This window comes from Pangasianodon hypophthalmus, chromosome 28 (assembly GCF_027358585.1).
Source record: "Pangasianodon hypophthalmus isolate fPanHyp1 chromosome 28, fPanHyp1.pri, whole genome shotgun sequence".
NCBI classification, from domain to species: domain Eukaryota; kingdom Metazoa; phylum Chordata; class Actinopteri; order Siluriformes; family Pangasiidae; genus Pangasianodon; species Pangasianodon hypophthalmus.
In genome coordinates, this window is record NC_069737.1 from 11,261,232 (window position 1) to 11,277,505 (window position 16,274).

The window sequence follows — 16,274 nt, forward strand, 5'->3', positions numbered from 1 at the left end:
TCATGATATATGTAAAAATCTTTAAATTCCTGAAACTCCTGGGCTCTTTAGCTTCTCTGGGGCATACTGAGTCAAATGATATGAAATGTTCCTATATTGGCCATTTTGGGTGTTGGCCATTTTGAATTTAGTTGTGAAATGTTGTATGTCACGACCGTCTTGGTGTGTTGTTATGAAAATAAGTATGTGTCAAGGGCACTATGCCCTGAAGGTACACAAAAAGCTTCAGGACAGCACCACCTTGTGGTCAAAAATTATAATGGAATTTCAAAAAAATGCTAATAGCGTTTGACTACTTTTGCCTATTGTCGTGAGACTGTCTTGATAGATTCCTTGGGTCATACCGAGAACAATTATACCAATTATGCCATGGTCAGCTGAACTTGCTATCCACCATTTTGAAATGCTTTGAAAACCTACTTTTTCAAACTTATCCTAGACTGTTGGTCTGATTTTCACGAAAATCGAATCAGATAATCTTCAGACCATGTCGACAAAAAATTATGGAATTCAAGTTGATTAGTCAAACCATTCTTGATTAATATGTGAACGAATTAGGCAATGAGCATGCTGAAATGTATGTGAGGCTATATCTCTAACGCTTTAGGATATTCAGACCAAACTTAGTAGCCTTCATAGCCATCATAATTTGAGGGTACCTGCACAGTTTTGGACCAGTGCCACCTCGTGCCCACGAGATATGAAAAAAAAAGCAGATTTTTGCTTTTCGGACTGTTCGTCCGATTTTCACCAAATATGACTCAGATCATCTTCAGTCCATGCCAGCAATAAGTTATGGATTTTGTGTGTGATAGACCAAACCAAACTGTATACTAATAACTTTTCAACTGTAAGGGCTAGAAACAAAATTCTTTTTTCCTCTGATTCCTTGGCTCGTGCCAAGTCGAATGCACTTATTTCACCATGCTGAATTTTCTTAAAAACCTATTTTTTCAAACTCCTAGACCGTTTGTCCAATTTTCAAGAACATCGATTCAGATCATCTTCAGACCATGCCAACAAAAAGTTATAGAATTCAAGTTGATGGAGTTCAAGCCATTTTGAATTTCTGGAAAAACCTACTTTTCCTAGATTTTCGTCCAATTATTTCAGACAATGAAGACCAAACGTTATTCAAAGATTTTTGATAGACCAATCTGTATAATGTATAATGCGTCGACGAATATGACGGCAAGCATGCCAAAATTAACACGAGATATGAAAAAATTACTATTTTTGCTTTTAACTTCTGTATACTTTGGCCTAAAATCATGGAACTAGTATACATAAATATCTTTTTACACATGCACGTAATGTTCTTAAAGTGCTTGACCCCCGATAATTGTAGCTCGCAGCTATATCTTTTATTTATTTTTTTTAATTTTTACTTATCTAAAAAAGAAAGGCTAACAGAAACTATTAAAGAGCACATTTATTACACTGATTAAAATAAAAGTTCTTTTAATTTAATTTTTAAAATCACATATTATTGAATACCAACCTGTGATGAGAAACGTGATTAGCCAGTTGAGATGATACATATTTCCTGCTTCTGTTTAAAAGCTACGCCATAAGCAGAGATATGGAGGTGAGAGCTGGTGAAGTAGCTTGCTGGAGTTTACTGCAAAAGAAAAGTATATCAGTCGTTATAATATAAGGTGTAATTTTTCCTTGTTATCAACATGTTATTTTAATCCATCTTTTTCAGTGGAACTGTCATTAATATGGGAAGATTGTTTGATGGTAGATTGTGCCTTAAATGATTAAATAAAATATGTGGGTCATCACTGCTCCTACTGCTGTCTGATATCTACCTGAAATGCAATTTAATTGTACAGATCGTGAGAACAAATGTTATTTTATTTTGTATATTTCCTTATCACACCAAAATTAATTTCTGGTTACACCACTGCCAGCACAACACACAATGTGGTTCTGAATCATTTTTAGATACGACTTACATCAAGCGCAGCACACACGCGATGATTTTACTGAGTCCATGCATACTGTACAATGGCAGATGCTTTGTTACAGATCTGCTGTGATTTCTAGATAGTGTGAAAATTTTGAGCCGTTTCAGTATTATTTTTTTCCAAGTTCACACAGGGCAATTAAAATGAAATTTGGCCTTCAGATTTGGCCTTCAGGCCTTGTGTTTAACATGTGATGTAGGGTGTAGAAGCTATTATTTCATACCCAATATGGTACATGGCATTTTGCATTCAAGTGCTTTTGTTTGTGTGTTCATTTGTTTATTTGGTTCTTTCTTTCTTTCTTATTAAAAATAGCTAATAACTTCAAAGAGCTAGACAAATCAAAGACCTTAGTGTCATCATTAGTACTTGATGTTAAATACATGTATCTGATGACATCTAAGACACATGGAGAAAACATCTTAGTATCTTGTTTGATGACCTGCTTCTACTGCATGTTTTGTAGTTCAGCCATTTTTCAGCTTATGTGTATTTCAGCCACATTTGTCTTTGTATCTTGTAGTTATTTCATACCCAATTTCCTTCCTTCTTTCTTTCTTTCTTCCTTTCTTTCTTAATTGACAAAAAATGTTTAATAAGAACATGAATAGCTTCTTCCCCTAGATGTCCGAACAGCTGAGTCACTGGCAGTCTTCAAACGACGGCTAAAGACTTACCTCTTCATAAAATACTTAAATTAGCACTTTCACAAAAACAAAACAAAAAAAACAAAAAAACAAAAAAAAAAAAAAAAAAAAAACCTCCCCAACAGAGTTTTGGACTGATGGTATTCCTAGTTTGTGACCTACCGAGCCAATATCAGAATGTATTTTTGATAGACTTCAAAGCACTATTGTAAGTCGCTCTGGATAAGGGCGTCAGCCTAATGCCATAAATGTAAATGTAAATGTAAATGAATATAATTAAACATTCTGATATTGGGTTTCTCATCACAGATACAGGAAACCTAAATTAACCTAGATTCAGGCGACATGCTTGGTTCTCTTAATGAGTGAGGTCATGTCCTCACATGACTTTTCATACCATTGGTATGTGGATGACTGTCCCTGGAGATGCAATACTACATCAAGATCTTATCATCTTCCTGGAAATGACACCATTTCACATCAATGCATAAAATCTTGGGGTAGTTCTGAACAGTTAGTTATCATTTTCTGCTCATTTTGCTAATCTGAATTGGTCATGTAGCAACCATATAACAACAAATCATGCTGCTGTTGGTACACAGTAGTACTGCATGCGAGTTGTAGATCTTTTTTGACAAGGACATCTAATTAACTGTGAAAAAACAGGTTAGTCTGCTTCTGCATTATTGTTAGGATCTGCTGTACACTACTGTTGTATGTGCTATTTTAGTGATATTTTATAGGCTGGAGCCAGTTAATGTTGGTGGAGCCCATATGGTTAAATTGAGGCAAATTAATGTGATAACAATGACTAGGACTATTCATGATAAGCATCTTCATACATTAATCATAAATTAAAGAATATATATATTAATAAGCATTAATCATATATAAAATAATATATGAATCTCCTGTTAGATATTTTCATATTTGCATTCTTATTATTTGTATATTGTCCTAGTTACTGTAAATGTGACACTCTTATAGGAATGAGGAGATGGGAGGCAGGCTTGGAACAACTCAAAAGGGGGCTGTTTATTTTTTCTGCAAATGGAGGATTCTGTCCATGAGTTGTTGGAATGTGTCTTGGCTCCAAACAACCCAAAAGGACGGGTCACGAATTGGCATAAACCAAAGGTGTGGAAAAGTCTGTTTTCTCACATATGGAAGTCAAGGGTATCTGCTAATATCCTTTTGCCACTTGTCAAGTAATTTGGGGCTCTATGTGGGTAATAATACAAGCATTTAAATCTCCCTGTGAAACCTTACGTAGCCAAGCACCCCTCTTATACAGCCAGGATTGACGTTCTTGCACCTGTAATATATTCTCCTGTGTTAATTGCCCCAATGTGTAAAGTTTTGGTCTCAGGTCAAGAACGTACTGAATCTCACTCTTGCTGTCCGAAGGTCCCTCTTCCCAGGTTTTCTGATGACGTCTAAGATGCTGCGAGGCTTGCGCCCATATAATAATTCAAAGCCTGTGGAGGCTTCCAGAACATCTAGTACTGCAAATAATAGGGGTTTGAGCCATTTATCCCAATTCTGAGTGTCCTTGTGTACGAACTTTCGAATCATATTTTTAAGGGTTTGATTAAAACGACCAGGCCATCCGAGAATGGTAAACAATGTTATTATTATATTATACAACAGTTAGTTCCAGTCCACTAATTTGATGAGCAGTGTTCCAAGAATGCTTATATTTAGTATCACCACGCTGGGATGTTTCACTGTTTGTATCACTCAGCTTGTCTGTGCTCTCCACATAAAATTCCAATTCTAGCAACAGTCTCACTGGAACTGTTACTACAGCAGAGTTAGCAACATCATCAGCAGACATGACAAACCAAACATTTTTCATGAATATAACTTCTGAAAATATGAAAGGCCATCAGAAGCAGATGAAAAGCAAGAAGGGAAGCCAATTTCACTGGATGCACCTTTGTAAATAAACAAATTATTTGGCCATATTGTGTCTGAAATTTCAGTTACTCAAAACTGTTGTTGTGATACTGTTGTATCACTACAGTGGTGGGGCTTATTTCTGGCAGGGAGGAGTCTGCCTATAGAGAGGAGGTGGAGCAGCTGTCGGCATGGTGCACGACCAATAACCTTTTCCTCAACACTTCAAAGACCAAAGAACTCATAATAGACTACAGGAGGAAAAATTACACAGCTCCCGTTGTCTTAAAAAAACAGAACATAGCTAAAGACACTTCACATCCTGGACACTCCCTGATTGAACTGTTGCCTTCTGGCAGACGGCACAGGTTAATTAATGCAAGGACAAATAGACTCAAGCACAATTTTTATCCAATTGCAATAACTGCTCTGAATGCTGCTAAAAAATAACATACAATATTTCAATCTGTATCTTGCTGGATCTGTAAAATGGTGGAGGTATGTGTAGGATGTAGAATCATGTTCAACATTTTTATATATTGCATGTGAGTGGGTATGCTCATGTGCAGTTTAAGGTATTTATTCTTATTTATTCATATTTTTAGGAATTCTAAAGTATTTAAATTATTATATTTTAGCATTGTTGTCATATTAAATTATTTAGGCACTGACTGAAGAGCACTTTTAAATTTCATTGTACCTGTGACAATGACAATAAAGGCATATTCTATTCTATTCTAAAAGGACTTCCGGTTCCGCCATATGTGAGCTGTGTGTGCTACACGATAGCTCCACAAACAAACCATTAAAATTCCCTTTGAACTAATTCTGTAGGTTTATTATACTGATAAGGGTTTAATTTACCTACCTGTTAGTCGATCTTCTGTGATTAAATTTCTTGACCAATCATGCCGGGTAGATAACACAAAACCCCCGATCAGGCCACGGCTTTTTGAAGGGGGGGACCACAAGCAACATAACTTACTAATGTGGATATATTGTTTTTCAAGTTTGGTTTTTCAGCAAGAGTGAATGGTTTTGGGTGTAGAGCTTCATTTTGACCTGAAAATAGGATGTTTGCGGAATTGGGTGAGACGTTATGGAGTTATGAGTTTGTGTTTACTGTTTTGAGAATACGAGGCATAGTTTCAAGAAATGTGTTTAAGCAATCAAGAAAAACTGTAATATAACTTCAGTTAACAGTCAAAAAGGGCTTATTTTCACCTCCTGAAATGTCAAGGGTCTGAGTCACCCTGTTAAAAGATGCAGAATACTTTCTTATTTAAAGTCTCTGTCTGCAGATATAATTTTCCTTCAGGAAACTCACCTGAAAAATGATCCACATACTAAATTGATGGATAGAGCATTTCCACCACTCTTTCTGCCAAGGCAAGGTATTGCTATTCTGATCCAGAAATGTGTCCCATTTAAACTTAAAGTCTCTAGAGCAGACAGCAAGAGTCGATATCTTATTGTATCTGGAGAGATACACTATATTACCAAAAGTATTCGGTCACCTGCCTTGACTCACATATGAACTTAAGTGCCATCCCATTCCTAACCCATAGGGTTCAATATGATGTCGGTTCACCTTTTGCAGCTATTACAGCTTCAACTCTTCTGGGAAGGCTGTCCACAAGGTTGAGGAGTGTGTTTATAGGAATTTTTGATCATTCTTCCAAAAGCGCATTGGTGAGGTCACACACTGATGTTGGTCGCGAAGGCCTGGCTCTCAGTCTCCGCTCTAATTCATCCCAAAGGTGTTCTATCGGGTTCAGGTCAGGACTCTGTGCAGGCCAGTCAAGTTCATCCACACCAGACTCTGTCATCCATGTCTTTATGGACCTTGCTGTGTGCACTGGTGCACAGTCATGTTGGAAGAGGAAGGGGCCCGCTCCAAACTGTTCCCACAAGGTTGGGAGCATGGAATTGTCCAAAATGTTTTGGTATCCTGAAGCATTCAAAGTTCCTTTCACTGGAACTTAGGGGCCAAGCCCAACTCCTGAAAAACAACCCCACACCATAATTCCTCCTCCACCAAATTTCACACTCGGCACAATGCAGTCTGAAATGTACCGTTCTCCTGGCAACCTCCAAACCCAGACTCGTCCATCAGATTGCCAGATGGAAAAGCGTGATTCATCACTCCAGAGAACGCGTCTCCACTGCTCTAGAGTCCAGTGGCGGCGTGCTTTACACCACTGCATCCGACGCTTTGCATTGCACTTGGTGATGTGTGGCTTGGATGCAGCTGCTCGGCCATGGAAACCCATTCCACGAAGCTCTCTGCGTACTGTACTTGGGCTAATCTGAAGGTCACATGAAGTTTGGCGCTCTGTAGCAATTGACTGTGAAGAAAGTCGACGACCTCTTTGCACTATGCGCTTCAGCATCCGCTGACCCCTCTCCGTCAGTTTACGTGGCCTACCACTTCGTGGCTGAGTTGCTGTTGTTCCCAAACTCTTCCATTTTGTTATGATAAAGCTGACAGTTGACTGTGGAATATTTAGGAGCGAGGAAATTTCACGACTGGATTTGTTGCACAGGTGGCATCCTATGACAGTTCCACGCTGGAATTCACTGAGCTCCTGAGAGCGGCCCATTCTTTCACAAATGTTTGTAAAAACAGTCTGCATTCCTAAGTGCTTGATTTTATACACCTGTGGCCAGGCCAAGTGATTAGGACACCTGATTCTGATCATTTGGATGGGTGACCGAAAACCTTTGGTAATATAGTGTACATTCCTTGCCTATTACTTTGGTGAGTGTCTATGGCCCTAATTTTGATAACCCAATTTTCTTTAGGAAGTTGTTTTCCCTGATTACAAATATATCCCAGACCAACCTTATTACTTCAATTGTGTGCTTGATCTTTATTTGGATAGATCATCCTCTAACAGGTCTCCACAGTCGACTTCAACAGATTTTTTAAACGCATATATTCTACAGTTATGGATGGAATATAATAAAATCATCTCAGCTAAAATATGTAGGTCTTTTCTTTACACACAAAAAAATATTTTGAGTTTGGGGAGAACCCACATAAATTACTTGCCAGGCAGCTACATAAATTAGAAAATGACTGGACAATTCATAAAATCATGAACAAATTCAGACTGCATCATACCTATTGATATTAATGAATGTTTCAAGGAATTTTATACAATTCTTTATTCCTCTAAGTCTTGTAATAACCCACAAGCTATTGATAAGTTTTTAAGCAGTTGTAATCTTCATTCTCTTTCCCTAGAGGATCGCACTTTTCTAAATGAAGACATAACCCTGGAGGAATTAAAAAATACTATAAATTCCTTAAAAGTAGGCAAGACACCAGGCCCAGATGGGTTATCCTTTGAATTACATAAAACATTTGCAGATGTTCTTTCTCCCTATTTATTAAAAATGTTTTCACATACATTTGAGGTTGGATTTATGCCACAAACTCTGAATGAAGCAGTTATAACAGTCATTCCCAAAAAGGACAAGGACCCAGAAGAGGTTGGAGGGTATAGGCCCATCTCTCTTCTCAATATAGATCAAAAGTTATTGACTAAGACCCTCACAAATAGACTAGGCAGGCTAATTGGTGGGCTAATTCTGACCATTCTGACCTTGACATTCAAGGTTTCAATATATCAAGTACATTTAACAAAATATCTCTTTATGCAGATTATATTCTCCTCTATGTCACCAAACCTCATGTTAGCTTGTTAATTATTCTGGACAGAATTTAAATATTTTGGATCCCATACTGAGCAAATTGAAAGTTAATATACGATTCTCTCCCAGTTTCATTGATTGGTAGAATTAGTGCAATTAAAATTATATTTTTGCCTCAATTACTGTATCTTGTCAGGTCAAACCAGTCTAGTGACTCAAGTTCCCAACATGCACCGTGGCCTCCAAACATGGCCACCCTGGACTCCATTTCCCACAACACACATACTACCATGCTCTCAGTCACCTGACTTTTGATTGTGCACACATGCTTGCAATTACACACATTCACGGCCACCCCATTTAAAGAGACTCTCATTCACAGGAACTTTGTGAAGTACACATCCAGTTCCTCTGTGTCTTTAATGTTACCAAGCTTGTTTATTCTCTGCTTGATCTTTGCTGGTTTTGACCTTAACTTTGTTCTTTGTTCTGTGCCTTTTTGCCTACTCTCTGACATCCTGTCTGGTGATTGACTTCTGCTTGTCCCTGGTTTTTGATAATTGCTCTTTGTTTTGGATTGATTGCATGAGCTTTATTAAATGCTGCCTTACCTGCAATTGCATCTGTCTCAGCTATCTTGACATATCTATTTCAGAATATCCTACTCTTTCGCCCAAATCTTCCATTAAATGTCTGGACTCTATTTTTCTTCCTTTATTGTGGATTTATAAAAATCATGGAATTAAGAAGGCACATCTTTAAGCTCAAACGAGAGGGTGGACTGGCCCTTCCAGATTTCCACCTCTATTATTGGGCTGCTAATATGTGAATTACCGTTGTATATGCTCAATGTTAATGGATAACTCTGCTGACCCCCCCCCAAAATTGGCTACAGCTAGTACATGAACAATGTCACCCCTATGATCTTGGGGCTGTGATTCTGTCTCCTCTGACACTGGACAAGTTTATCTTTGGTGGCAGGGTCACAGAATACAGTTCGTATCTGGAAGCAAATTAAGAGTCATTTTAAGATTCAAACTTTGTCTTTTCTTACCCCTATTGCTCATAATCCATTGTTTCCACTGTCTCAACTTGATGGGGGGGTTTCACAGTGGAAGGACCTAGGTATAAGCACTGTTGGGAATCTCTACATTGATGGGGTATTTGCCTCTTTTACTCAACTACAAGAAAAATCTAGGTATCTACAATTCATAAACTACATATTCACCTATGATCCTTCTTTTGTGGTGCAGTACCTACTGTTCTTGACAGATGTCTTGACTTTGAATGAATGTAAGTAAAAATGAATGGGAAAAAGAACTAGGGATACATCTTCTTGAAGAGGTCTGGCAGAGCGACCTTGAGGAAATTAATGAGCATTCTATTAATACCAGACATACATTTATTCAGTTTAAAATCATTTATAGACTGCACTACTCAAAAACAAATTTACACAAGATTTTTCTAGATCTTTCTCCTCTCTGTGACAAATGCAATTTGTATGATGCTGATCTGTCTCATAGCCTTGTCCTATGTCCCAAAATACAGTGTTATTGGTTTACAGGTTTTTAAAATGCTTTCAGAAATACATGGAAGTATTCCAAAATTGGTGTTGGTTCAGTATTACCTATTGATTGGGGGCAGGATAAAGAATACTTTGGAAAGTAATGTGTGGAATTTGATTTTACAAATCAAATTTTTTAAAATCTTCTTCTTTTAAAGGTTTGGAGTGAAATGGCAGTGTTGGTGGAGGACATAAGAGATGCAGTGCTGGCAGTGTCACCTGGCTTACCAAAGCAGACGCTTCTGTTTGTCTTGAACAAGTTGGCAAGCATTGGAGTTTAATTGAATTTGACCTACATCAAAGAGAAGGATCTTCCAATCCACATCATACAGTATAAGGCAGGCCAAAGTGTTTTATTAAAACATACAGAAGAAATCGATAAAATGTTATATGTATGCATCTATAAGATTATAAATGACAGATACATAGAGAAGTAGATACGTGGATAGATAGATAGCAACATAAATTTTCTGTTATCTGTGGACTTATAGTGGTGGGGGCCCCTGGGTTTGAATCATTGTTGGGGGCCTTCAAGTGTCCAACCTAAGGGTTATAGTGTAATATAGAGAAGCTGCATAATATTGTCCTTTTGTAAAATTGACATGTTGGGGCAACACTGTCAACCTTGTAGAAAATATCATAAGATAAGGAGATAATTTATCAGTTAATAATATTGGAACTTAGGTAAAAAAAATTAAAAAAAAATCCATTACATGTTGTTTACAAATAGGTTAAATGTGCCCAGTATGTATACAGTGTATATATACATACATACATTTTATATATACATATGTGTGTGTGTGTGTGTGTATATATATATATATATATATATATATATATATATATATATATATATATATATATATATATATATATATATATGTTAGGCACATGCAAAGAAATGCTGTAGAGGAAAGATGCTAGGGCTGCACGATACTGGGAAAATATGCAATATTGTTGTTGAGTATTGTGATAATATTTCTTGCGATTATAACATTTCCCTAGAGAAATGCTATTTTTATTAGCTATTTTAAAAAAAAAATTATATATGTAATGATCATACTAAAATAAACAGGTAATAGATATTCTTCTGATCTAATTAAATCTAATTCAGGCTAAAAAAAAAAAAAACTATGTCAGGGAATGTGCAAACATTTAGACTTTAAAACACTATGAATGACTGAAAACCTCGGCAGATGTTCTGATTTCTGGTTTGCTGTTACCATAGACCTGCAAACACAAAAAAATGCATTACTCTCAAACATTACTTTTTTATTCACATGTAACCATGCAATCATCAAGAGCATCTTAAAACAAGAGCATCCTTTAAACAAAATATTCCCTTGCCTTGCCTGTTTTTTAAATAAAAATTATTACACAAAAATTAAATAAAGAATACTATTAAACAAAGTGTACAGGCCTTAAATAAAATAGTATGTAGTGTAAATATTAACATCTTGTCAACATTCACAAGAATAAAATAATTAAGTATTAACATGTTATTAAGTAATAACATGTAAACCTATGTTTTAGCACAATGCAATGCTATATGTGCTTAACTGTGAAAGCAATTTTATTCCAGGTTTTTTGCCAGGAAAACTAGCATATTGACTTGGGTAGGTTTTAAACATGTGCGTTGGCATGTCACAACATTTCCTGATGTACTAAAAAGTCTCTCTGAAGGTGAACTACTTGCAGGTATACAGAGATACTTCCTGGCTAGTATACTCAGGTGTGGGAAGTCAACCTGATGGAGTTGCCACCAAGTGAGAGGGTCCATCTCACTGTCTATTGTGGGAGACATCATGTAGCTGTTCAGTTCAGCCTCAGTGTGTGAGGGTTCCATAGATGATGGAGCTGGGGATGTCTCGAAGAAACTGCCCAGGGATTTTTTGGCCTTCTTTAGGGTGGCATCAGATGGACCCACGCCTTGGTGATCTTGATTACTTAGGCTTCGCTCCTAAAATAGAGAAATAAAGTAAATATTGTAATCAAATCTAGTTATAGTGCATTATTTTATCACTTACTATTGTTATATTAACATTTACCTTTGGCACAGTTGCTTCAATTTCAGACATCACCCTGGCTCTGATGTCTGACACCTTGTCAGAGCTGATGTAGTCAGCTTTGAATCTGGGGTCCATTAACCAGGTCATGTCCAAAAGTTCTTGAGTTGCTGGGTTGTCATACTTTGTGTTCATGTAGTCTAGAATCTTCATCTTTATTTGTTAAATCTTTGCAGCAAGAATTGAGGTGTTCATCAAGTGAAGTACAGGTTTCACATAGGAAACACTTACATAACTTTTACCTGACAGAGCATCTGTAAATTCTTGCAGAGGCTGCAATGCCTGGTTTATAGACTCAAGTACATCTAGGTCCTGCCAAGAAAGAACCAAATGTCTTGACTTTCTGTCTGCTGACAGGGTTTATGGCCCTCTGCTGCTCCAGAACTCTCTGAATCATTTTCTGCCTCGAACCCCACCTTGTAGGGCATTCTGTGATGAGGGAGTGCTCTTTTGTGCTTTTTTCAGGGCCATCTTCCCCTTCCAGGTGTGGGAGAAATCTCCCACTAACTTTTTTGCAAAGACCAACAGCTCGAGTAATGCGCTCATCACCTTTAACAGCATTTTCTGAAGAGTTAAGAAAAAAAAAAAAAAACAGGGACATAAAGGGTGAAATAACATTGCAATATTATAATTACAATTTTATATAACAGCATTGTGGATTATATTTCCTAAATAAACACATTATCTTAAATATTAAAATATCCAAAATCATGTCTATACTACATGCAACTATACAAACAACTATACCTTTTTTCTGTTTTCATTTTATTATTGCAAATATAAACATTCAACACTCACCAATGGCCAGATGCAAGCGGTGACCAAAGCATTGTAGTCTGACCCAATTATTAAGTTTGGTAGCCTTCACCACATTAGCGCTGTTGTCTGTTATAATGGACACTTGATTTTCCTCTTTTAAGTTCCAGCTGGCTAAAACTTCCCACAGTCCATGGGCTATGTTTTCACCAGTGTGGGATTCGGAGAAATATATAACGCCCAGACAGCGTGCTTTTAATTCAAAGTCTTGAGTAAGAAAGTGAACGGTAAAGCTCATGTAGGGCTCAGTTGTACAACTGGACCACAGGTCAGTGGTGCTTGCATAGAAGTCCACTTGTCACAGCTCGGAGCTCACTGTCTTCAAAATAATTTCTCGATGGCAGCTGATATCTCCGGTCCAATTTGTTAATTAGACTCACAAAGCCTTCTTTGCTCACGGTGTTAACAGGCAACATGTCAGGCAAAAAGCGTGTGATAGCTTCTGTTAATTCCTTGTGGTGTTTCAACGTTTTTCCATAAGGCATTACACTTGCAAAACTTTGATCAATGGTTGTCTGTACGACTCCCTTATTGTTACTTGGCATTTCGTTAGCACTTTTGGTAGATTTGGCCTTATACTTTTGGAAGTCTTCATATAGCTCCCTGTGGTTGTGTTTCAGATGACTCTGGAGATTAGTTGTATTTCCTCTCGACGTGACCACAATTTTTCGGCACGACTTACACAATACCTGCATTTGTGACACGTCTTCTCTCTTGAAGCCAAAATATTGCCATATTTCAGACATACAGTTCTTTTTAGGCATATGTTTTTCGCTGCTGTCATTTTCTTTGCTTGTTTCTACTGCCGCCATATTTATTTTCCACTCTCTGCTCTGTGCAACACACAAATGCTTGGCACATAAAATAAATTTAATTTATCGCACCTCTCTGCGATATGGATATCGCATATACTATTATCGCGATAACGATAATTTTTCAAAATATCGTGCAGCCCTAAAAGATGCCTTCAAAAATAATGAAATTAAATGTTTCTACATTAAAAAAAATACTATAAAGAGCAGTAAACAGTAATAAATGAAACAAAGTCAATATCTGGTGTGACGATCCTTCGCATTAAAAAAAAAAAATAGTAGTCTCAGTTACAATTTGTGCAGTTTTATGAGGAAATTAGCTGTAAATTTTACTGAGCATCTTGCAGAACCAGCCACAGTTTTTCTGGAGACTTTGTCACACTTGCTTCTTATTGTTGCAGCAAAACCCAGCAGCCTTCATTATGTTTTTTTATGTATTTTTTTTTTTGTCTGAAAAGTGTCTCTTATGTAATATGCTGCTTTCTTTACTGACATACAAACATTTTTCTGTAACATTTAATTTTGTGCTGGAAAACTAATGTTTGGAATCTAAAATGTTTTTGTACTGAATCAATAATGTAGAAGTCATAAACTAAAAATCTATAACAAAGTTTGTACTAAAAAAAAAAATAGGGTGCCTAAGACTTTTGCACAGTACTGTGCATATTCTGTATATACTGTATATATATATATATATATATATATATATATATATATATATATATATATATACATTAAGAGGTGGGGTGTACTTTTGAACAGGATGATTGGTGTAAATTGTTATCATTTTGTTTAGATCTTAAAGATCTTTTTTTTCATTTAGTACTGCCTGTCAGAAGCTACATAAGATATTTACATTTTTCCCAGAAGACAAAATAATAACAGTTTACATTGATCATACTGTTCAAAAGTTTACACCCCCTGGCTCTTAATGTAGTGTTGCCTTATTGAGCATCAGTGAATGTTTCCACATTTTGTACTAGTTGTGTATGAGGTCCTCAGTGTGAAAAGATGGATCTCAACATCATATAGCCACTGCTGGAAAGGGGTCAAATATGCAGGAGATGCTGGTAAAGCAAACAATGTGCAGGACCTGGGGGATTTTTCTTAAGAACAGTGGGCAGTTTAACTGCTCAGGACAAACAAGGGACTGGAAAACGATCACAAAACATAAAAACAGTCAATGATCATCCAGGTAACAAAATACAATATTAAGAATCAAGCAAACTTTTCAACTGGTTCATCTGTGTATATTCAGTTATTATTTTGTCTTGTGGATTATATGTATACATCTGTTATGTGAAATAGCTTACTCAGGGCAGTACTAAATAAAAAACAAAATGCAATTTTTATGATCCCTCTTATTTTAAAAAAATTATTAACATTTTACAGATTCTGCAAGGTGTATGTAAATTTATGGCCCCAACTCTATATAGTCCCCTCCAAAAGTATTGGAATGGCAAGGCCAATTCTTTTGATTTTGCTATACACTGAAAGCGTTTGGTTATAAGATCAAAAGATGAATATGAGATTATGGACCGGAATTTCATCTTTCATTTCTTGATATTTCTTGATCTAGATGTGTTAAACAGATTAGAACATGGCACCTTTTGTTTAAACCCACCCATTATTAAAGTGATCAAAAATATTGGAACATGTTACTTACAGGTGTTTCGTGTTGCCTAGCCGTGCCCTGTTAGATTGATTGTTTAAACAATTAATAGCTCTTAATGTCTACTCTTGGTTTGAGCCCTCAGTTTTTCCTGTGAAGACTGCATTTGTTGCTAAAAAGGATAAAACTACATGAAGACCAGAGAGCTGTCTATGGAAGAAAAGCAAGCCATTTTGAAGCTGGGAAAAGAGGGAAAATTGACCAGAGCCACTGCACAAGCATTGGACATAGCCAATACAACAATGTGAAATGTCCTGAAAAAGAAAGTAACCACTGTTGTACTAACAATCAAACGTCAAACAGGTCAGCCAAGGAAAACAACAGCAGTTGTTAAGAGAAACACTGAGAGCTGTGAAGAAAAACCCAAAAACAACAATCAGTGACATCACCAACAACCTTCACAGGGCAGGGGTGAAGATATCACAATCCACCATTAGAAGAAGACTTTGTGAGCAGAAATATAATAGATAAATATATAAAATATGGTAGCAGCAGAATGACTTCAGAAGTCTCCAGAGAAATGGCAGAATTTACAGAGAAATGCATCCAATCTAATTAGGAGAAACTTCATCATGCAGCAAGATAATGATCCAAAACACAATAATGGACTTCATCAGTGGAAAAAATTGGAAGGTTTTTGGCTAAGTCAATCACCAGACCTTAACCCAAATGAGTATGCATTTCACCTACTGAAGAGGAGACTAGAGGGAGAAAAAAAAACCCAAAACAAATAACAACTGAAAGAGGCTGTGGTACAAGCCTAGAAAATCATCCCAAAAGAAGAATGCATCAATTTGGTGATGTTTCTGGGTCACAGGTTTGATGCAGTTATTGCAAGCAAGGGATATGCAACAAAATATTAACAGTTCTCTACTTCAATGTACTTTAAGACTAAGTTCTTTAACACATCTTGATGTAAATATCAGGAAATTAAATTCTGATCCATCATCTCATATGCATTCATTTATATCTCAAACCCAAAAGTCTTGAGTGTATAGCAAAAACAAAAGAATTGGCCCTTCTGTTCCAATACTTACAGAGGAAACTGTACCCAATTCAGTCTGATAGATTCACAATAATCCACAAAAAGTTGTACAGTGCAATTATATAATAGATTTGCAGCAGTGGCATAAATAAAATGCAAACAAATGCAACAGATGTCCAA

The 16,274-nt window shown here is 36.6% G+C and overlaps 1 protein-coding gene across 1 annotated transcript; it reads right to left on the reverse strand.

Moving 5' to 3' along the window:
- Nucleotides 1–10,643: 10,643 nt before the first annotated feature.
- LOC113544402 (E3 SUMO-protein ligase ZBED1) lies at nucleotides 10,644–12,879 on the reverse strand. Its single transcript, XM_026943212.3, has 3 exons — nucleotides 12,608–12,879; nucleotides 11,792–12,373; nucleotides 10,644–11,703 (listed from the first exon to the last, which is right to left on the reverse strand). The coding sequence occupies exons 2-3, from the start codon at nucleotides 11,960–11,962 to the stop codon at nucleotides 11,317–11,319; spliced, it is 558 nt and encodes a 185-aa protein (XP_026799013.1). The 5' UTR covers nucleotides 11,963–12,373; nucleotides 12,608–12,879; the 3' UTR covers nucleotides 10,644–11,316.
- Nucleotides 12,880–16,274: the final 3,395 nt, after the last annotated feature.